The 24,991-nt window shown below is 32.0% G+C and overlaps 2 protein-coding genes across 2 annotated transcripts; both read right to left on the reverse strand.

The window, feature by feature from the left end:
• Positions 1 to 1,331: 1,331 nt before the first annotated feature.
• LOC131853781 (zinc transporter ZIP9-like) lies at positions 1,332 to 10,267 on the reverse strand. The gene is made up of 6 exons (XM_059204823.1): positions 9,976 to 10,267; positions 9,037 to 9,232; positions 5,804 to 5,914; positions 4,271 to 4,409; positions 3,377 to 3,495; positions 1,332 to 2,311 (listed from the first exon to the last, which is right to left on the reverse strand). The coding sequence occupies exons 1-6, from the start codon at positions 10,069 to 10,071 to the stop codon at positions 2,091 to 2,093; spliced, it is 882 nt and encodes a 293-aa protein (XP_059060806.1). The 5' UTR covers positions 10,072 to 10,267; the 3' UTR covers positions 1,332 to 2,090.
• A 4,714-nt stretch (positions 10,268 to 14,981) lies between these two features.
• LOC131854513 (uncharacterized protein DDB_G0271670-like) lies at positions 14,982 to 24,234 on the reverse strand. The gene is made up of 5 exons (XM_059205644.1): positions 24,117 to 24,234; positions 19,039 to 19,149; positions 17,488 to 17,598; positions 16,739 to 16,884; positions 14,982 to 15,950 (listed from the first exon to the last, which is right to left on the reverse strand). Exons 1-5 carry the CDS (start codon positions 24,232 to 24,234, stop codon positions 15,759 to 15,761), a joined length of 678 nt encoding a protein of 225 aa, XP_059061627.1. The 3' UTR covers positions 14,982 to 15,758.
• Between the last annotated feature and the right edge of the window lie 757 nt (positions 24,235 to 24,991).

The raw sequence follows: 24,991 nt of genomic DNA on the forward strand, positions 1-24,991 counted from the left end.
TTAGTGCATTCATGAGTTAAAACGAGACAGGAACATCAGATTCCTTTTTAGTGTGTTTTAGGACAATTTTTTAAAATATTTAATATAATAAATTAAATAAAAAGTTTAATAAATACTTGTCTTTTTTAGAATATAAAAATATATATTATATACAATTACTTTAATAAAAAAGGAATTAATAAATATTACTATTGAACACAGGAATAGCAGAAAAAGTAAAACGTAAAGAATTATTTTAATTCTCTCTCTATTTCTCTTTTACGAAATTCATATACATAGGCCGGCAGCGATCATTTAAATAACAGGCATAGCGTATAGGATATAACTGTTAAAAAACAGTTCATGTAAGTGTACCTAAATGGGAGAAATTATGTGTCTAAGTAGACACACAAATTCACCTATTGATTTAACACGATACCACGTAATAATAGAGTCATATCTCGGCGATAGACAAGAAAATTGAGACTAAACATCTTATAAATTCAATTGAAATATTAACTATTTCTCTTTTCTTAATAAGTAATTTATTATTTGAGGAACAATGATAAATAACTGAAACGAAAATATTGTGTACAATGATTAAGCAAGAAATGTTATGGTGTATATTATACTACTTATAGATAAATTATTAACTGTTGGTTTAGTGTTTCATATATAATTACACTGTTCCCACGATTACTGCATAACTGTAGAACAGATTTTATAATACTTATTTAAAGTTGTAACAATGCAAAATATAATATTTAACATATTACTGCGTAACAAGGAGATATACGATTTTATTAAAAAGAAAAAAATATTTTACCTATTATATCTGTAAAATTACTAATAATAAAATAAAACTACTTTTAACCTTCCAACTGTTAGCTGTCAAAATGACATTAACGACCCGTCTGGGAGACCAATTACAGGACTTCTCACAGATGGGGCTATAGCGTCAGAGTACAATTGGCTCCTTCGTAGATGACAGGTTAAGGACAACTCCTCAGAAATTTGTTATAAATATGAATAGATTGATTTTACACGACAGATGGGTTACAATTGGACAAATGTAACTGAAAACTTTTGTTGACAGTAAACAATTACATTTTTGATTAATTAATTAGATTGATATAATAATAATCAATAACTTATTATGATTTTTTGTTCATCAGATTAACCGCGACATCAATTCTAATATTTGTATGGTTTATTTTAAACGTTCGTGCTTAATATACATTATTTATATTGTTAACTGGGTACGGACACCGTGAGTTCTGTGTCGCGATCTATCGTTGGACAATCTAGTGGCGGTAGTAGAAAAGACTGTGCGTTTTAGAAACGTCTAAATACTTTTATTTACCATAAAATTGTTCGTGTTAACAATGTAAATAATAATTATTATATGATTCTAAAGAAACAAATACTTAGGCCATATACCCCTTTTATTTATACTTCTAAAAAGATCGACGCAATAGACGCGTTTACTCTTGCGTTTTAGACTCCAAAACCTGTTTTTTTTTAGTTTTCAGACTATTGTACTCTATCACATATTAGAGTGGTTAGTCGAGTTAAATTTTTTTGTATTTTATTGGCATACACGATGATGATAAGTGTCGCCTGTATACATAAATAGCATTAGGGGCTTCAAGTTAACATAAGACACCCGTGGTACCACTAATATGTTGTCATTCTTGAGGAATGAGATGTTATCCTTCTAAGGTCATATATACACTAAATTTATTACTAGGAACTCGGTAAAAATAAATATTTAAGCTACAGTCAGGAGAGTTAAAACAGGATGTCTGCTCTGGATTACAATCTTTATATATCAAGTCAATTAATTTTTGTACTATTTTTTTTAAATATAAACAGGAATAAGTCGAATCATTAAGTAACTATATCAGTTAGCTGAAACAGCTAGCTAGCTAGCTTAGTGAACAAGAAACATGGAAATAATATGCTATTGAAGAGCTGAAAAGTTACGGGGCAATCCAATGTCTTTGAATCGGAATTTGTTTCCAGATTAGACAGCTTGGTCTTTACAAATTTCAATAACAACTCATGTTGTCTCGTCCTAACACTCCTATATTGTTCTCAAACAAAAAAAATTAATGTTTATGACCCATAGTTAAAAGTAGGGGTAATAATGCTCCAACAGTTAAAATTATCATTTCGCAAAATTGCAATCCCCCAAAACCCTTCTTGGGGGGTGCCCCCTCCTGTGTGGGAAGAAGAGAGTGAGTATGTGCGTGTGAGTGAGTGAGTTCAGGCAACACATGAACAGTTGCAACATATAAGAATGTGCCCGCTGAGAACAGCATGGCTATACCTGAAAACATAAAAAGTATCATCTTAATTATTACTATTTTAAGTTTTTTGATTCCTGCGACATAAGCCTTGAGCAGGGATTGTTATTAAAATATTTTGTCTATAATCATTAATGTAAAGTATAGAATAAAAAAAATAAAAATAGTATTTAATAATTCCGAACTATAGATTTGACATATCATAAAAGTCCGTAATAGACCTACATGAATAAAGATATTTTGAATTAAATTTTTTTTATTAAAAACTGAACCTAACTCAGGTTGGTTCCAGTAAGAAAAAGAGAGAGTGTACCATTTAAAATATTAAAAATAATAATGAAATAATAAGTCTTTTGTATGTGTGTAACTCCACTCAAATGACTGGAGTTATTTGAATGAACTTGTTAGACACAAGTTCATTTCAAAAGATTTCTGTATGTTTATATGTAGCGCTGTTTTTTGAGACAGGACGACATCCAACTAGTTGATAGTACATAATGTAATTTCTAAATGTAATAAATCTGGTCAAAACAAATAAATTATGTGTAAATTTATAATTCTGACTGATTCTCCGGTGAATCAAACAGCTAAAACAAACTAAAAATTGTCCGAGACGTTGGCTGTATGATTGTTTCTTGCCAAGTTGGAAATAAATATACCCAGCTAAAAGTGGTCATGTCAAGATTTGCATTAACCACGACATCGACAATTTACGATGCCTCTGCCTACGCCATCTAGGATAATAGCATCGCGATTATATTATTTTAAATACTTATGTTACTGGGCACAAAAAAACATTTAACGTTGATGTTGCATTTTTGAAATTGTGGCACTATCAGAAATTAATATTGATTACCTATTTTTATAGGTTATTCAGAAATAATTTATATATGTAAATCGCATTACCACCAAATTGATAAAATATAGGTATTAATAAATTTATGGTTGTTGTATCAAAATAGATTTGTTATTTTTCAATAAAATAAAGACTAACTGCCTTTAATTATGTACACTTACGTCTCATTATGGTATATATAAATATTATACATGCACTTTCATTAGCAGTTTAGTAAAAATAAATAATTTACCTGTAGCATTAAAGTCGCTTAGCGTCTGTTTACTCTCGTTTCCAATGCCAAAGTAAGTTAGTAGTGCAAGTAGTGGTGCCGAGCACGAGAATATTAATAAATGTTTGCGTATCCTGTTTCTGTAAGAAAAGAAAATAATATTATGTTTCAGCGGACAAAAAATGGTTAAATTTTGAATACAACTACTTTATTATTGCCGCTACATTTTTTGCGGCTTAAATAGGTAAATATATAAACACAGAGGGTAGCTCTGTCCACAGACAACTTTTTTCTATTGCTCTGCAAATAATCGTCGTATAAAATGGAAATTGTAATGAAAGATATCAATATGTTCAAGGGGTGAGAGGATTGTTAGCAATATTGACCAATAACAACTGTAAATTATTATATAAGTTCTGCTCTGTGCAAATATCAATATTTTGTAAATAAACATTCATTACATTCTATTCTTTTCATTGACCTCCACGCGGTTTCCCCTAGAAATCGTAATGAATTCTTGGTAAATTTAGCACGATTGTTTAACTGACCCGACTTCATGCTCATTCTGTCATTTACACTAGTGCCTCGCCAGCGTAATCCATTAGCGGAGTGATGCTGGTCATTGTAGAATTGTTTGACAATTTTTTTAGAATATGTCACTTTTATATCTCAATGATTTTTTCTAATTTCAAATTATAAACATAAAATGATAAGTATATTTTAATATTTAATTTACTGCTGCATTATCTTATTTCCAAAACAGAGGCCTGTGTAGCATTCCATTACCATTGTCAAATACATGTTTGATTAAACGAATGAGCAAAAGTGCACCGTTTAAAACCAATTTAGGAATAGTAAATTTTTGTTTGAGTGGTGCTACACTGGTTAACAAAACAGTAATTTTAAATATTTTACCTTTCTAAACCAGCGTGCAGCAAGAAGGTGACTAGACCAAACGCAGCTGGCGCTTTATGGAGCATAATGGCTAGAAACACTATGAACTCCACATCCGCGTGGGATGTTGTGGCTGCAGCTCCAAGAGCAATACCATCAGCTGGAAAAAAATATATATTCAATATACTAATACAATATTTGGCCTTGGTGGTCTAGCGGTAGCACACCGTCTTCTTCCGATGGTCGCGGGTTCGATTTCTCGCACGGCACAAACATTTGTATTCATGAGTATGATTGTTTGTATCGGTCTAGGTGTTTTCTATGTATGTATTTACGAAAAAAAATATATTATTTATTTGTATCAGTAATCTAGTAATTAGCTAGCTTGGGTCTGTCTAGATGGCGCTGTGTGAATTCTCCTGAGATTATTATTATTATCTGAATATTGGGGGCGCGATCCCTGCTGGAAACCATCGTTGACAATTCCTGGTCAATTCGCCACGATAGGTCCTGACTCGATGGATATCGTACTACTTAGTTACGTAAAAGTTTGTGGGATTAGATATGATATTTGTCTCTGTTTCAAATAGTACTGAACAGATTCGAATGAAGGAGATATATCATATCCTAGATTAATATAAGATACTTTTTGTATTATATCATTACATAGTATAAAACAAAGTCGCTGTCTGTCCCTATATATGCTTAAATCTGTAAAATTACGCAACGGATTTTGAAGCGTTTTTTTAATAGATCAAGTAATTCAAGAGGAAGGTTTATATGTATAATAAAGGTACACCCGTGCAAAGCCGAGGCGAGTAGCTAGTATAAAATAATATTACAATGTTTAAAGTTACTTATACCATTTTGAATTCAATTTTTATACATAATGACGAAACATATGTAGGTTAATCTTCATGTTATCATATTTATAATCTATGCTATATGTTTCTTGATAAAGAAATCAAAACCATGATGATAAAAGGTTTTAAATATAAACACGCTTATAATTTTGTTACTAACTACACGTAATTAAATTATATATCATAAAATTAAATATACTGAATTTAGTTCTGATTTACATATATTATCTAGAAGGCATTGATTAATTATATCAATTAAAATATATATACAAATTTTACGCTCTCGGTGGTCTAGCGGTGTGGCACACTCTATACTACCGAGGTCCATTCCTCACATAGACATTTGTATTCATGAGTGCTCTTTTTTATGATTTTTCTTTTAAGTATTATTTGAGTGTTTTCCATGCATATACATGTATCTTAAATACATTTTTTGTACTTACATACATAATGGTACAAATAATGAAATTATTGTAATCATTTGCACAAGGCATTTCATAATCATCCACGAAAAAAATATATTGGTCCCTTGTAATTAATTTTTTTTTTTATTTTCATTTCAAATAAAATAAAACATGAACAAAGTAGGATTGGGGGGGGGGAATAATGGTACAAATAATGAAATTATTGTAATCATTTTTTTATTATTTCCTTGCAAATATGTGTTAATTCTCTAATGTAACAAACTTACCAGCAGCATGGACTACCAGACCCACAGTAGCTGTAACATTCTTTTCCACAGGATTGCTGGACTCATTATATCTTGTTGATACTTGGTCGACTAGTAGCATGAATACAAAACCTGGAATGCAGACAATAACTTAAAAATCACTCATACATATCTTCAGAATTTTTTTATGAAATATCTCAAGCTGACAGTTTACCTGATGGTTATTGGTAACAACCACCTATATACATGAATAGCACCATATACAAATGATTATCACGTGAGACTGGTGACACAAGTACACTGGTGTTACCCACTCATTAATAAGCTATGCCACACTGTTAGGTTGTTGGTAGAGATTAGTCCATCTATAGGATAGTCTAGTCTATAGGATATATCTCTTTTAGAGATAAGTCCACCTTTGCTCACTGTGCATATAATTAAGTTTATTATGTATTTAACAGTGCAATAATGAACAAGTTTTACATAAAAAAAGGTTTATTATTATTGCTTGCTTTATCATAGATTCAATTAAAGATATCCTTTTTTCCTTTTTATATTAGCAATCAGTAACAAGGCTATAAGCTGATGCACAGAGTGCTTCTTTATTTGTAGATGAAGAACTCAGCACCTATACTACGTTTACAAAAACTTACTCCTTTTCAGTCTTCTGACTGTGTGAGATAGCTCCAAGAACTAGGTGTTATTTTTTTATTATATGTTGCTATCGTTTTAGGATGGATTGAGGAGTCAGTCTGTATATTTTTATTAGGTTTAAAATTTTTATGGATCACATATTTTTTTGCGAACACAATAGCAAATGTTTCATACATTTGCTATAAGCATGCACAATCCTATTTTAAATATTCTTTGTAGGTACATAATGTTCTTCCCGAAAAAACGAAACGAAAAAGAGGAAGACAGTACAAGAGATGGTATGATGACCTTAGAAAGATTGCCAGCCCACTGTGGCTCCGATTGGCAAAAGATAGGAACACATGGAAAACGCTGGAGGAGGCCTTTGTGTCTAAAAGACACGTTGACTCAGAGAGTGATGTGCAGAATTAGAAGTAACATAAAACATATATATTTTTTTTTTCCCTTTTAGATCTTGCAATCAGTCACATGGACTATAAGCAAATGTGGTGTTCCGTCTGTAACAGGTAGAGTGCCGCTCTCAGTAGAACAGCTCCTCGCTCTTAAAAAGTCAGTCCTGTCTGACTATCTTGGTCAAATATATCACGCCTTTTCTTTAATCGGGGCAAATTTTCAGGTATTGTAAGTTGCCCAGCGAATTTATTTGGGTGCCTGTGTAGTCGTGATTTGTATTTGTTGCTGTAGTCATTAATTACATCCTTAACCATGGGGATATCAAGTAGTTTGTGGATCTCAGTTGTTTTTATAAACCATGGTGCATCCAAAAGTTGTTTCAATATATAATTTTGAACTCGTTGTATTGTCATTATTTTGGAGTCACTAGCAGAGCCCCATAGTTGTATCCCATATGTCCAGATTGGCTTAAACATTGCCTTGTAAATGAGAAGTTTGCTATCGATAGCCAATCTTGAATTTCTACCAAGCATCCAGTAGAGACTTCTATATTTATTATTTATTTCTTCCCTTTTCATTTGGAGGTGCTTTTTCCAAGTAAGTCTGCGATCTAAATGCATTCCTAGGTAATTAACTGTATCTTGATGTGGAAGTTGAGTACCATTTAGGGTAACTGGTGCATAATCGCTTTTCCTAAGGGTAAACGTTACATGGACTGATTTAGTCACATTTGCAGCAATTTTCCACTTAGTTAGCCATTTTTCTACTTCATTTAGGTTTTTTTGTAAGATGTTGGAAGCTTTAATTGGACATTCGCTCGAAGCAAGTAAGGCCGTATCGTCAGCAAACGTTGCTGTTGTAATTTCAGTACTTTGAGGTAAGTCGGATGTGTACAAAATGTATAAGACAGGTCCTAGTACAGAGCCCTGTGGTACTCCTGCACGGATTTCATAAAATCCTGAAGTGCAGTCATTTTCTTTCACCTGAAATAGCCTATTGGACACATAGGACTTGAATACTGAATAGAATGTGTGTGGAAGCAAACATTTAATTTTATATAGTAATCCTTTGTGCCAAACTTTATCAAAGGCCTGTTGGGCGTCAATGAACACAGATGTACAATATTCTTTCTTTTCATAGGATTTTCTAATTTTGCGGCATACTCTATGAACTTGTTCAACAGTGGCATGTTCTTTTCGAAATCATCATCATCAGGGATAACAGATTTTTCTTTGAGAACATTTGTTAGTCTGTGCAGAAGGGACATTTCAAACAGCTTAGACATGACAGGCAATAAACTAATTGGTCTATAAGAAGCAACCTCATGAGTCGGTTTACCAGGTTTGTGTATCATTATGATTTGAGATACTTTCCACAAATCTGGATAATGTCCAACTCTTAAAATTGCATTATACAACATTGTGAGATACACTATAGCTCTGGAAGGCATCTCTTCAAGAATCTTTTTGTCAATGAGGTCAAACCCTGGTGCCTTGTTGTTTTCCATGGTTTTTATGTTTCCATAAATCTCTTTGGGTGTCACTAGTTTTAGAGGAAGGTCTAGCTGAAGATCCTGTTCAAGAATTGAGTCCATTTCAGATTCGTCTACATTCGGAGCAGCATTATTGGGCACGAAGACTCTACTAAGATGATCTGCAAAAGCTTCAGATTTACACTGGCCTATATATAACTAATATTTCTTTTATATTTTAAACTTTTAATTAAATATGATGTTGGATTGTACAATTTTGTGTCAATTAATAAAGGCTTTGAATTTGAATGTTCTTCCCTCTGATCGATCCCCAGTCCAATTCAAATGGGGATAGATATTACGATGGCCCGAGCCGAGGTTTGAACTCTTAAACCGAATGAAAAATGTTGCTATTGTTAGAAATGCCCCAGGATAACACAGGGCAGATTGGTTTCAGGGTTATTATATTTAAAAGTTTATTAATCATAGAGCGGACTTAATTCCGTCCCCATAGCTGGTTAAAGTATCTGAATTGGAGCTTTGACATTATGGCTCAGAATATTTAGACAGGTTAGTCACACAGCCAGGGTGGCTCTTAAACAAGTTAATTATAATATAATGGTACATTCAATGCTAGAAATAAGCATGAGACAGAAAGCAAGCATACAAATAACAATTATATATTATCCTCCCCTTTTCACCACTTGGATAAGATGAATGCGATAATAAAACTCACCCAGCACAAGAGATATTCCAATAACTGAATGCAAATCATCGTCATGTCCAGGTGGCTCAGCTGTGTAGTCCTTGGTCATAATGGTTGGTAGAGATCTCTCACTGAACAGTGAGCGGACTCCTTCAGGAATAATCACAGCCAGGGCAGTTCCTACTAATAGACCAGCACCAAATACGGTAACTTTTTGAAGCTTATCCTGCAAGAAAGTCATGTATTTTATGAAAATAGTACAGAATACAATAATTTATCAAACAATTCCTAGTATACATTGTCTCACTGTTGGTCATTCAAGCATCTCTTTTTACTACTTCAAACACTTAAAAGATCTGCTCATAGTTCTTGACTCACTGCAGTTGTGTATTCTGATTTACTTATTGAATTCTTATATCAATAATTATAGAATATTACTTAGTATCTGGTTTTTTTCTTGGATGTTAATAACTTTGAATTTAACTTTAATATATGTAGCACTCTAGACTAATGCATCTTTCAAATAGAGACACAATTCCACAAATTAGGACAGTAATTCTAAATTTTACTTTCCTAAGAACAAAATCGATTCTAATAAAATAAAAAGGCTAGACTGTTGTATAAGAAGAAAAAAAAGTAGCAATACTTGAAGAAAAGATATTATGATTGTATTTAGACAGTATATTTGACGGCCTGTGGTCTAGTGGTTTAGCCCACCTCTTTACTTAGATGGCCATGGATTCAATTCACCACATAGTGCAAACATTTTTATTCATTAGAAAGAGTATTTATCTGCATATTTTATATTTATTTGTATATTACGAATGTATTTCCAAAAATAATAATATTTCCTGTGATACTTATGAAAAATTGTGAGAAATGATAGCATATCACAGTAAACAGATGGGAAGAGGTATTGGAAAAATAATTGCCAATAAAAACAATGATTAAATTTAATAAATACCATACCTCCGACATGCTCACATTTAACGGTATACTTCCAGCAACGTAAGAACCAATTAACATAACAATAGCCAACAAAATAAGTATCAATGTTCCATCCATTTTATTTTATTTAGCTTTCACCAAAGTAACACAAAAAACTAAATTAACAAGTGACTTCACAATATTTTTTAAGATTAAAATATATCTAACACATGTTTATTTAATATGATGAAGAAATGACGAGTGGTAATATTTATTTTATTTCAATATTTTCTAACTTATTTCGGACGTTTGTTTCAATTGTAAACCTGGCAAAAAAAAGCACTACGTTTACGTTTCGATTTCAATTCGTGATTCGTAGTTTTGACATTGACAATGACAACTTGAGTTGACATGACACTTGACAATTTACATAGGTTTCCAATTAATGAATACCATAGATACCTTGGTGACGGTAGATAAAAGTACAAATATCGAAAAGTGCTCAAAATAAAATTTACCATAACATTTAGAAATTAGAAGAAAGACTTGCCATTTCCGCTAAAAACAAATTATCATAATGGAAATCATTGCATAAAATAAAAGCGTAGTGATATATCGCGAGGCTGTGCCGTTTAGGTTTAGATTTTATCTGCCACAAACTAATACTTTATTTGACTGATAGACTTCATACCTATTATCTATCAATCGCCTATATTCCTGGAAATTTCAGATTCAGAAAATTCACATTTCTGGAAATATGTAGCAGGCCGTTAATAATGTGAAAATGCTTTTAAATAAAATAGGAGAAAAAATAGATAAAGCCCGCCGTCTTTTGTTTGTAACAATATATATAAAAAAGTTATAAGGATTAAATATTGTGATACGTGTATTGTGTTGTACATCGCTTTTTCTAAATAAAATAAATGTTTAAACCTAAGTAATTTACCAGAAATATCTATGACGAGTGGTCATAGAACAGTTCGAAAAGGTCATAGAACAGTTCAGTTGGAAAATTACTGCTTTACGAAGATACCGACTGTGTTAACTGTTACCTAACAGTATTTCATGAGTGGCGTTCGTCATATTCCGCAAGAGACAGTCTCCGTAACAAAAGTAGTGGCTTCCTGCCATCCGCGAGACTACTTTTGTTTAGACCTTTCTTTAACAATGCTCCGGATTGGATCACGATCAGGCGCTACTGTTATTTGTTGCCACGCTGTCAGGGACTATACAAGTTGCTGGAAAGCCGTCCTCTTCCGCTCCGAAAGATTCCGCATGTATTGGCTATTAACACGCCGCTACACCATCCAGAGTAGATACCTACCTAATTGTTAAATTATATTGTAAAAATAAACATTTATATAAGTAATAAAATATAAAATTGTTAAAAAAATATTAATAGAAATATTTATTTTAACAATTTTTTATGCCACGTATTGTAATATTATTATTTAACGGGTTTTTACTTTGAATAAGAAATATATATACCATTAATCGGTATAATATAAATATTTTATAATATAAGTATTCAAATAGTCGCCTATTTGAATACTATATACTAAGTTAAGTTTTATTGAAACAGAAAAAAAGGTTAAGGTTCTAAAACCAATTTTAATTGTAATAAAATTTGGTTCTTTTTGCATTGAACTTGTCTGTGATATAAATAAAATTGTTCGCTCTGTTACGTTATACTTTCGTATTATATTTATTGTTATTTTTTGAATAACTTGTCAGTTGTTTCTAAAACAAAATCATATTTTTATACGTTGTTGGTTAGACCGATTAGATATATATTTATTATTCAGGTTCTAATAGTTTACCTGTCAGTCAACTAGACTGACAGGTTTCATCTATCAGTACCAATAATTTGTCAGTTCAAGGGGGAAGGGAATCATCATCCTCCATTGGGGCCCGCCAGTGTATACCGTTAACGCAAATAGAAGCACAATTCCATCATCACATATTAAAAAAAAACTATCTGTCGCCTATTGCATAAATTTTCTGGTCAAGATACATTACTAGGAATATGAAATATATTAACTGGCCGCTAATAAAGCGAACTTTCTTTTAACTGAACAAAAAAATACGTTGTCTTATTATCAATTAATACAATATTATAAGAATAGACATATTGTTGTCTGCTTCACTACAATAAATAATTATTTGTGACTACACGCGCTGTACTATCTGTTCTATAAGACTTTTCTAATACTATTGGCCTCAACTAGCCTTTACAGCTTCATCGAAGGCTCTATCCTTCAGTGAAGCTGTAAAGTGGTCGAGTGTAGATCACATTCCAAATCCGCGGAGGGATTTATGAAGCGGTTAAAGGTTTAGTTACCCTATGCCTGACTGATATAATTTTAGTCTGAAAGAATCGCTAGGAGTAGGAATCTCGTATTAGGTCGTCGTAATTTCCTGCCGTCCAATTCAATCGGGGGTTGTTTGAATTGGACAGGGGATTGATCGAAGGGATTTTATAATGCGTGTAGGCCAAATAATTATTTATTCTGGAAGAAAAGTCCTAGAAATTACACCTAGACAGCGGTACCGCCTGTGGTTACTGTATAGAAACTATTTAAGATTATATTCCACAAAAGACTCTCACCGTTTTCCTGCCATCTGGACTTGCTCTTCGACTTCACCCGTTACTCTACTTTAGAAGTGCACTGGATTCAGGTAAGTGGTTATTCTAAGCGTATTTGTGGCGCGCAGCTAGACTACACAGTACAGTAGTGGAGGGGGGAAGGGGATTGTTAGTAATGTGGACTGACCCCATTGCTAGCAATGTACCATGTCAGGTTGACCTCCACGCGGTTCCCCCTGGAAACCATCGTGATAAATTCTTTGTAAATTTGTTACGGTGGGCTAACTGACTTGACCTCATGCTCATCTTATAATCCTCCACTGGTGCTCCATCAGCGTAAACCGTTTTCCATTATAATCCATAAAAAAAGTACAGTAGTGGAATGCCCTAAGTTAGGTGCCTTACGTGCCTAATGTAGTGGCCGCTTCAGGAGTGGTTTTATAATTTACAACTCATTTGAACTCATTTACAAAAAGATTTTTTGTCTGGTATGTATAATACGTTTTATATATAATTAGGTACGAAAAACAAACATTTTTTTTACAATTGTTTATTATAAGTTAAATGTTAATTATAAGCAGAAATACATTACAGTTATATTTACTAGTTATAAAAATATATCTGAAACAAGTACAACAATATATCTGATTAAGTTACAGAAGCCTTAACCTATTGTGTTATGTCGATTAAAAAAGTCTACAGTGACAAACCTACGAGTAAGTGAAGTATGAATAAATTTTATTTTTAAATCCGCTCCTAAACTTAATTCCTTAATGTTTACAGTAGATGTAAAATATTGTCAAGTATGAATGATAATACAATTTACTCTAAAATCTATCACTAAAGTGTATTATGATTTATAGTTAACAATATTTTCCATCTACTGTAAAGATACAGAACACTATATATATATTACATTATCTGTGCTCAACACTCACATTCAATTCATTCTCTGTTTTGAAGAACATTTGCAGCAAGTACGAATCACGCATCCAAAGAGTAAAGTAAGTATACCAGAGGATCACGCATCCTATAGTCATCTCACCTATATGAACTTTATGAGTCAAAATGGTTGCACGAATTCTGACAACCATAGAACATTCTGATTTTTAAATTCTTAATTAAGGAACTTTTATTATAAATGCGAAAGTAACTATGCCTGTCTCTTTGTGTTTTCTCGCCAAAATTTCTGAATCTTTTTAAATGTAATTTGGTACACAGATAGTGTAGACCTAAGGAATGACATAGGTTAAAAAATAGGGTAGAAAAGGTTCTAAGGGATTGAAAGGGGAAATGAAAAGTTGTATGGAAGTATTCATTTTTAAAGCTAGCAGCTTGTAACTTATTTTTAGGCTGTTGATTTAAATTTGTGAAAGTAAGGAGTTAAAATAAAATAGGGGATAAAATTTGTATGGATATTCGTCATTTTTGAAGCTAAAACTTTTTATTTTGGCTGTTTTGGGTTAGATTGTTAAATATTTTATGCTATTAAAGTTAAAACAAGAACTACTTTTTCATTTATAGTAAAGATATTTTTAAAATCACTAGTATCCTGACGACTTAGGCGTAATGCCGGTTAGTCAGGGAGAGAAACACCTCAATGCCTACAATATTCACCATTACCTATCTCTTATTTGTTTTTATAATAATATATACACTTTCGCTCCAAAACTCCCGCTGCCTACGTTCAATTATCTGTCATCCACCTGTCAATGTCACATAGATTACTTTGGCTCTGGCCTCTGACGTTCCGTTTCAGGTTACATGATTATTGACTTTACCATTTTTAATTAATGGTGCGTCACACCTTGTATATATTGTTAACTATCAACAATATATACAAGGTTAAAACTTTATATATCCATATTTTAAATTAAAGAATGGAAGAATTTCCATAACCAAGAACATATTTTAAGATATATCTAATGTAAGCCGTATTTGTTATAATGATGAGTTGATTTACTTATAGTTTGACTGACAGATGACAGAATGGCCATCACGTTATCATGTTCCACCCGTGATACAACTCTTGCGTTGCCATTACAAAGAATTAAGATGTTATGCCTTTTATTCTGATATTTCACTGCATAATTTCATCCTACAACGGAAACACAGCTTAGAAAGCAAGCTGTTTAGTGTATTTTTTGTGTAATCCAAACAATAATCTAAATATATATAACTCAAAGGTGACTGACTGACATAGTGATCTATCAATGCGCAGCCTAAACCACTGGACGGATCGGGCTAAAATTGGGCATGCAGGTGTTATGACATAGGCATCCGTTAAGAAACGATTTTGATTAATTCTACCCCTAAGGGGATAAAATAGGGGATGAAAGTTTGTATGAAACTTTATCAATTTTAAACCGATCGGCCTGAGACTTTGCATGCATAAAGCTACTATGACGTAGGCGTCCCCTAAGAAAGGATTTTGATAAATTCCACCCCTAAGGGGATAAATTAACGCGAGCGAAGCCGCGGATAAAACCTAGTGACTAATATTTTTCTTTATTATTTCTAGAAACTTATTATAATATACTTGAGTATATATTAATACCTATTTATTTAAATATTTACGCCATAATTAAGATACAATACAATATAATCTATACATATAACGAAACTGTATAAGGGGAATGTATGTAAGTACTTAGGAAAAAAACGCTACAAACCTACACAGGGGGATGTTAGAAGTAAAACAGAACACATCCAGATTACTTTTTTTGTTTCTCTGTTTGTACGGGCTAATCTACGAAACTGTTGGATCGATTTAAATGAAATTTTGTATGGCAGTACCTTACATCCCCGGTCAACATTATAGATAGTTTTAATCACGAAAAAAGAGGTCCTGACCAAATCTATAGTAACTTATGCAGCTAAGTACACTACCTACTTAAGTAACATTATTTTGATTTAAGGCAAAGACCGAGAACGACAGGTTATTTGTTAATATTGGTCCAGTTTTGCCAGACTTAATGAATAGGTAGGTACATATATCGATACGTACCATATAATATCGAAACAATAACAAATATCACGCGGACAAAGTTGCGGGCTTCACCTAGCGTACAATGCGGAAAACTATGTATACCTGTATATATAAATAAATAAAAAAATATTGAAGTTTGTCAGTTGTTCACTTATAACAAGGGTTCGATATAAGTGCTGTTAAGTTTGGATTGCTGTTTTATTTCTAAAATTTTATTTCTTCCCTGCGTGCGTGTTCCTTGTTGCATATTTATTTTAATTTCTGGATGCCCTTTGTTTGTTGTATGAGATTCACTTCAGCATACAGCACTTCGTCTTCCTTTTTATTAACAGTTATATTTTGTGGTCTCTTCAAATCTAATTCAGCATATAGAAGTTGGTTACCATGAGATTCATCATTATTTCTATTCGTCTGTATGTGGTTGTGATTATTAGCAGTACTCTGTCAAAATGAACAAGTATAATTGTTATGTATACCTACTCCCTGATCTTACAAAAGAAGATAATGTGATAGTATTAATAACTACATTCATTTTTTAACACAGAAATGAGAGCGTGGTGCCCGTAGCATTTGCTAGTCTTGCCACTTGTGTATTCTGACGTTGGATATACCTGCCGCTACCTTGTTTGCCATTACATTGCCATAATAAAAATATTCATAGTTGCTTTATTTCTACGTCATCACGTGACGACTGTGGTACATTCCAATCGTCCTCATTCCCGAGGACTAAAGTACCTCCGTGCACTGTAAATTCACTGCCCTTCAATCCGAAACTGCTAACAAACCAAGTAGGTGATAGAAATGGATAAGACAAAGGTACATAACTCAAACCGTGGTAATCGACATTCATTGTGTTTTTTATTATGTGGTTCAATAAAACAGCCAGGCCAGTTTTATTTAGATTAACCTTTCAATATAAATAGAAGTTATTTTTATTAATTTTTAGCTAAGAAGCAAAATGACATTATTCATAAAGATTTGTTTGTTCTTTTGATGATTATTATGTTACAATGTAAGCTTGTATGAATAATGAGGTACAGGAACAAAAATTATGAACTTAATATGCAGCGTAAGATAATAATTTGTATATGGGTATAATAAACATTAGGTACTATCAATTGGGTAGTCATTTTGTAGTTTCACTTTGGAAGGTTATAAAAGTTGAAAATGTGAATCAGGGTCTATCTCTTCCAAACTTCAATATATTTTGTTAGTAATCTTTTACTTACATTAATCTGTTGTGATAGTGCTGGCATATTTGGCTTTTTATACTTTCTTCTCAAATAAAACAGCAAAATTACAACAATCAGCAACAGAGATATGAGAATCGCTATGTAAACAGAAGAATTAACAGTAGATTTGGTGACAGAATTATCTGAAACAGAAGCATAAATACTTGTGTTAGTTAGTTAACTTTCTACAGTTCATTTGTACATATATTAATTAAGCATATACGACACGCAAGGTGCCTATTGTAAACAGCTGGATATTTCTTTGTATAAAATATAACCAATTTAATAAAATAATTTTAATTAAATTATAGATTAAGTAAACATCCACAACTTATTTGTGCCTGTGAATATTAAAATATCAAGTGAGCGCTTTCTAAGTTGTATTGCTAAGACATATTGATTGCTCAAAGTTATTTTTAAGTAGATACAAGAATAAAGTCGCTCTTCTATTCTGTTTCTCCGATTAATTCTTTTAAATACGTGGCTTGTAAACTACGTAATGTATTTTTATGCAATTTAAACAATGTTAAGTATGTTTTATACTTTTCACGTTGGAAATCGAATCTGAAAACGAAGCCCTTACTATTCGTTATATACACAAAGTCGCCTTTCGCTCCTGTCTATTTATGCGCCCAATTAAAATGTAATACGAATTCATTGTATTATAGACATTATAAAGGAACGCTTATAGCTTTTGCATATAGGTCGATAATCACTAAAAATTAAGAACTCACAGTTAGCTTTACCTTTATTAGGGTTAATTGATGATTTCCCAATATCAGATGACTGCGAATGAGATGAGGTTGACGTTGTGGTCTTGTCCTGAAGTTGTGGTCTTCTAGTTGTTTTAAATTCCTCTGTCAACATTAGAATCTCATGTAGGCGCTATTCATTTCTGTTGTCTCATTAATGTCTATTCGTTTATAATATTGTATTTAAGAAAGCAGTGCCATCACGGTTTGTAATTAATCTATGTGTATTATTTATAAAATACGCACGACTGCCAAAATGATGCATTAAAAATCTACTAATTAAACCGTTAGGTGTGTAGATTCGACATTACTAACGTAGTCAGTCAAGCTCCTGCCAAAAGTGTAAATCCTTTCTAATACCATGGCAGGAGCCGAGGACCTACCTTCTGTCCAAAAAAATGAGTACGTACGACGTACCCGATGACATTGTTACACACTCCAAGATTACGAGAATGACCGTTTCTTCATCCTTGACTTAGCAGGTTGTCTACTACTCTCTCTATTATTACTTTAATATTCTCCCTATTCAGTTTTAACAGTCGTTTTAGTGGCCGTTGATTTATCATGGAAGTTTCCACTTAGGATTGTTCACACTCAAGTGGTTCGTCGATAACTTGTCTCCGGCGTCGTTACCAATAGACACTTTTTTTCCACTGAATAATGAATAGATTATTCAAAATTATGGGAAGGCGGTTATCATTTACCATCAGGTGAGCCGCATGCTCGTTTGTCGACTGTGTTATAAAAATAAAAATAAAACAAAGCATATATTTTTCCTGGTATCATAAAACTAGATTACCAGTTTAATGTATAATATTATGCAAGTCATGAGTATGTTCAGCATAGTGTAGTGCTGTCAGATGAAAATTTGATATCAATGTTATTTACAGCAATTTTATGAACTACTGTCTACTGTCTACTGTCTCTAACATATATATTTTTAAGGATTCTTTTATAAATCTGATTGCCATTAAAAACTATTATATGTTTCATATTTTTATTTATGTATTTAATTTTATGTCAATAATATGTCTACATTAATCTTAAAAAAAAACAATGGAATACATGTTTTACTGTGTGCCCAAAAGCTATTAGTTATAATAACGGTAGTTATAATAACGGTTTACTGAGTAATAATTATTTAAATTTTATATTCTACATCTATTCTATTCGCAACTGTTTTCCGCGTATTCATATCTGACTTCGTAAGTGTAGGTAGTATGTAATGACACGTCTGTTACATTAGTATACATTGTATTTCTGTACCGGATTATAGGGTTGCCAATTGTTTGTTATAAATAAGCAATTTATACGACTTTAAACAAGTTTTGTACTCTTCGCGTTGGAAATCGAATATGAATACGAAGCTCTTACCATTCGTTATATACACAAAGTCGCCCTTCGCTCCTGTCTATTTATGCATATAATTCAAGTGTAATACGAATTCATTGTATTATAGACATTATAAGGGAACGCTTATACCTTTTGCGTATAGGTCGAGTATCATCGATATACTAAAAATTAAGAACTCACAATTACCTTTACCTTTATTAGGGTCATTTGATGATTTCCCAATATCAGATGACTGCGAATAAGATGAGGTTGACGTTGTGGTCTTGTCGTGAAGTTGTGGTCTTCTAGTTGTTTTCAATTCCTCTGGAAACATTAGAATCTCATGTAGGCGCTATTCAATTCTGTTGTGTCCTTCATGTCTATTCGTTTATCATATTATATTTAAGAAAGCAGTACCATCACTGTTTGTAATTATTCTATATATATTATTTATAAATAAGCACAACTGCCAAAATGATGCATTTAAAATAAAAGAGCAAAATTACAACAATAAGCAACATAGATATGGGAATCCCTATGTAAATAGAAGAATTGACAGTAGTTTTGTGTCAGTGTTTGTTGACTGAATTATCTGAAACAGGAGCTTAAATATTTTTTTTTTTTCTCTTTATTATTCAAATAACGGAACTAATTATATTAAAACAATAAGCCGCAAAACTGCTCAGCAGTTTGTCTGCAGCAAAAGCGCTTAACTTAATACTTATTTCTAATCTATATATACACACACATACATTCACATAAACACAATCCTGTAGAACCAGGTATCTTATTCCATACAATGTTTGTTTACAAAAAAGTTAAATAATTTCTTTTTGAATAATTTTTTGGATACATTATCTAATGATCTTATATTTTTTGGTAACATATTATAATATTTTGTAACTAGATATTTTCTAGTTCTTGATCCGTAATAATTACAGACCTTAGGTACAATGTATTCTTTATTGTTAACTTTACGTGTAGTAATTTTATGAACAACATGATTTTTAAATTTATTATTTTTAAAATGCTCTATTAATATTAATAATTTATTTTTATTTTTTATATCTAATAATCTGCATATTCTAAACAACTCGATGTACCTATTTTGCTTACATTTATGTCTCTTATTTTTATCGACTAGTAGCTTCATAAATCTTATTTGTAAGTCCTTAATTTGATTAAGATTTGTGTCAAAGGTACAACCGTAACTACCCAAACCATAAGATAATACGGAATCTATTAGCGCATGATATATTATAACGTTTTTCGGTTAACTGCAAAACTTAGTTGATGGAATTTTGCCAACATTGATCTTAATTTAGCACAAACATTATTTACATGTAATCGCCATGACATGCTCTCGTCAATTATAAGACCAAGGTACTTATAGTGAGAAAAAAATTCTATCTGAGGGCAGCTACAGTCGTTACCTTCAACATGTAAACAATTGTAACTATGTCCTATAATGTTAAATGTACAATCTTCTAATTTAAGGTACGGGGAACGCAAATGCATACATTTAGTTTTATTTAGGTTTATAATTATACCATTATCATGTGCCCATTTTATAACATTTGTTAAGTCAGTTTGGATATTTTTCTGTATGTCAGCAGGGTCTCTTCCAGCATACAGCAAACATGTATCATCCGCATACATGATCATTTTACATTTCTTAACTACATTACACAAACTATTGACATGCATTATATACCCTATTGGTCCATAGACTGATCCAGTAGGGACACCATACAGTATATCAGACTCATCTCCAGTGATACCGCATATATGCGTTTTTAGTTTTCTTTGGTTCATATAACATTTTAGCCACTGATTAATGGGACCTCTTATTCCACATTCTGCCATAGCCAGTAACAACTGTTCATGATTTAATGTATCAAAGGCTTTTTTAAAATCAATAAAAACGGCTACTACACTCTGTTTTTGATCAAGACAATTGTTTACATGGTCGGTGAACTCATTAAGGGCTGTCTAAAAAATTTGTAATTTGCGTCACAATTACTTTTTCTGTTATTTTATTAATTATAGAAAGGATAGCAATTGGCCTATAGTTTGTGTACTCGTAGTGACTACCATGTTTATATAGGGGCCTTATTACTGATGTTTTTAATAAATCGGGATAACAACTTTGCGCCACACTCATGTTAATAAAATGAGCTATGACTGGACTAATTTGTTTTTTAATATATTTTATATCTGTCACTCTAATTTTATCTGCACCCGGGGCTTTGTTAGGGCTTACTTTATCTATTATTTTTCTATATCATATGCAGTTACTTTCCTATACCTCATAGACATATTAGACTCCTCTACATATATATTTCTATCTATAAATTTATCATTACAGTTATGTTTTATGTTATGTATTTCATTAGTAAACGTTTTTGAAAAATTTGAACTTATGTTTTGAATTGTTTCTTTCTTACCCAAATATTTCTTAATAACATTGTCTATGTTCCCCTTTTTTCTACCCAGCCAATTATTAATATTTTCCCAAATTTTTCTTACATCATTTTCACATTTTTTTAATTCATTCTGTCTGTACATATTAAAACTTATTTATACATTTGTTTACTTTATTTCTATATTTTGTGTATTCTAATTTACTAGTAATATTTTTTGGATTATTCTTTGACTTTCTAAATAATTGATCTCTCCTATCTATCATATGTAATATTTTACTGTTTATCCATGGTTGCCTGTATCTAGATTTCTGAGTATTAGATTGGTATTCACAACTGGCATATATCTCACTAAACAATGTACTTAATCTATGATATAATAACAAGGGACACTCACACAATAAGAACTCCCGCCACTCCACTGCATCCAATTTATCACAAACCTTTTTATTATTTATTTTAATCACTTTCTCGTCGACCTGCTTAGAGCATGCCATGTAATCACTTATATCAATAGACAATCCCACCAAGTAGTGATCGGAAATGTTCGCTGTGAGTATGTGAGAAGCAGGAACAGTTTGCCGCGTACGCACCCACACATGATCGATACACGACGCAGACACACTGCCATCGAAGCGATGCTCCTCACGAGTAATTCCATTTATTGTGCATTGCAATCCATGCCCATACATAATATTTTGATACCGTTTCGCCAACATACCAAGATCATTTATTTCAATATTTATGTTTGCATCTCCAATTAATATTATGTCGCTCCTACGAGGTATACATTTTATCAAATTATTTAACTCGCCAGTAAATCCCATTCTATTAGTATGTGGTGGTCTATACATAACTAATAAATATATGTTTAAATAGTTCTCTAATATTAATTTGCCTTGAACGTATTCTCCATATTTTCCTTTAATGACATTAGTTGTGAAATTATATTTCTTTTTCACATACACCAATATTCCTCCTCCTCGTCTTGTTTCTCTTGTGTTCCAATACATATCATATTCAGGCAATGTATACAATGGCAATTCATCCTGTGTTATGTTGATTTCTGAAAGTGTGATTATATCGAGACATGGCCGGCATCTTTCGATATATATTAAAAATTGCTTGAAATTTTTTCTTAATGATCGTATATTTAAATGTATTACATTAAGACATTTATTATGTCCGTTTATATAAGTATTCCATTTGGCAACATCCGAGTATTTCACACATTCAATTTCTGTAGGTAAATCAAATGATGGTGTGAATTGTATAATATAAGGATGTCAACACATTTGTTTACACTTAATGTATTGAAAAATCTCAAGGCATGTTTGGTTGATCATGACACTTTTTTAACTGATTTATATCACTATCCGATCGTACAGTATATATTTTATGACCTTCTAATTTGCGGACGAGTATATTCCCATTAATTATCCATATGTATTTATAAATTTGTCTTAATTCACTTCTTGCCTTCCACAATAATTCACGTTTGGATTTTGTGAGGTGTTCATTTATGTAAATTCGCTTTTCATTTTGGTTGTTATATACATCACTGTTCTGTAAATTATTATGCTTTCTTACTTCCAACCACTTATCTCTCTGTATTCTGGATGTCATTGTTACAATAATTGCTCGCGGTTTTTGCTGGTTAGGTTTTTTAACGCCCATTCGTCTTGCCTCCACAATGTTTTCTGTGGGTAGATTTAACTTATTAGCCAATTTATTCACTACTGATTTTACATTTTCGTTCTCCAATTCCTCCACACCCACAATTTCAATATCCTTCTCCTTGCTTTTTTGTTCAATTAATATAACCCGTTCCTCCAGTGCCTGATTGCATCGTTCTAGGTGGACATTTTTTTGTTCCAGCGAGATAATTTTTTTCTCCATTTTATCTTTGTTTTCTACTAATTCTTGATATTTTTCTGCATAAAAATCCACAGATTCCGACAGATCATTGATAGTTTTTTGCATATTGTATAGAATTTCTAGTTTTTCATTAATTTCCAGAAGAACCTCTTCAGTTGATTTTTGAGGGTCGATGTTAATTTTTGGTGAGCATATTGATAAATTTTTCGTTGATTTTGTTCCAATTTTTCTAAGATTTTTACTCATTGTTATTAAGTATTTAAATCACACAAAAGTAACTAACTTTTATAAACAATATAACAATAAACAAATACTAAGGAATATATTATTTATGCGTACAGTCTGCGCAAGCGCTGACGCCCGACTGATTTATGTAAAGTTGTTTAACTTTTGTTAGTAGTGGCACGGTACACTCGGGGGAAAGTTATGTGTCAACGATATTGCTTTGTTTCCTGTCTTCTATTATTCCTATCAGATTGCTTTTGTACATATACCTATATCAAATAAAATTTTAACCAACTTCGATCCCGTTTTCTACCTAAAAACCCTCACAAATTAGTAGCAGAGCGTAGTTAATAGTAAAATGGCATCTGCGTCGAGTTCCCGCAATATAGAACCTTTAAACAAAGAAAATTATGATCCAACGACGGAATTTAATAGAGAGGACTTAAAGGCAAGAGCTAAAATTCTACTTCTATTATCAACGTCGGAATTAAAGCAAATTAAAGCCTTCATGACATCCAAAGAATAGAATACATTTTTTTGTTCTATTCTATTCCGGACCAGCAAGAAACTACGAACGAAAACGAACCTCTTACCATTCGTTATATACACAAAGTCATCCTTCGCTCCTGTCTATTTATGCGTCTAATTCAAATGTAATACGGATTCATTGTATTATAGACATTATAAGGGAACGCTTATACCTTTTGCGTATAGGTCGAATATCAGATGGTATGCTAAAAATTAAGAACTCATAATTAGCTTTACCTTTATTAGGGTCATTTGATGATTTTCCAATATCAGATGACTGCGATTGAGATGAGGTTGATGTTGTGGTCTTGTGATGTTGTGGTTCTCTAGTTGTTTTCAACCCCTCTGGAAACATTAGAATCTCATGTAGGCGCTATTCAATTCTGTTGTCTCCCTCATGTCTATTCGTTTATCATATTATATTTAGGAAAGCAGTACCATCATTGTTTGTAATTATTCTATATATATTTTTTATAAAATACGCACAACTGCCAAAATGATGCATTTAAAATAAAAGAGCAAAATTACAACAATCAGCAATACAGATATGAGAATCGCTATGTAAATGGAAGAATTGACAGTAAGTTTAATGAGAGATATAACATTAATTGGAATGTTTTTGTCAAATAAAATAAATTATTTTTCATTTGTTTATTCTACCTATGCTTTACGCTCAATATGAAAGTCTGTGTTTCCGGAATTATATTTAATTGATATATAATTCACAGAAACACAGACTTACTGTCTAAAATATAGATTTTAGAAATAAATAAATAAAATTAAATTAATTAAATTTAATTATTATACTATATATTTTCTAATAATATTATATAATGATAATGATAATGATATCTCAGGACAAATCACACAGCGCCATCTAGTTAAGCAGAGCTTGTATTATGGGTACTAGACAACTGATGTAAATACATGGACGATTTTTTTTTGTAAATAAATACATATTATACATAGAAAATACCCAGATCGATACAAACAATCATACTCATGAATACAAATGTTTGTACCGTGCGAGGAATCGAACCCGCGACCATCGGATAGTAAAGCGGTATGCTAAACCACTAGACCACCGAGGCTGTCGCACTATATATTTTGTA

Source organism: Achroia grisella, unplaced genomic scaffold (assembly GCF_030625045.1).
Source record: "Achroia grisella isolate CSIRO2021 unplaced genomic scaffold, CSIRO_AGI_Agris_v1 utg1186, whole genome shotgun sequence".
In the NCBI taxonomy this organism is placed as follows: domain Eukaryota; kingdom Metazoa; phylum Arthropoda; class Insecta; order Lepidoptera; family Pyralidae; genus Achroia; species Achroia grisella.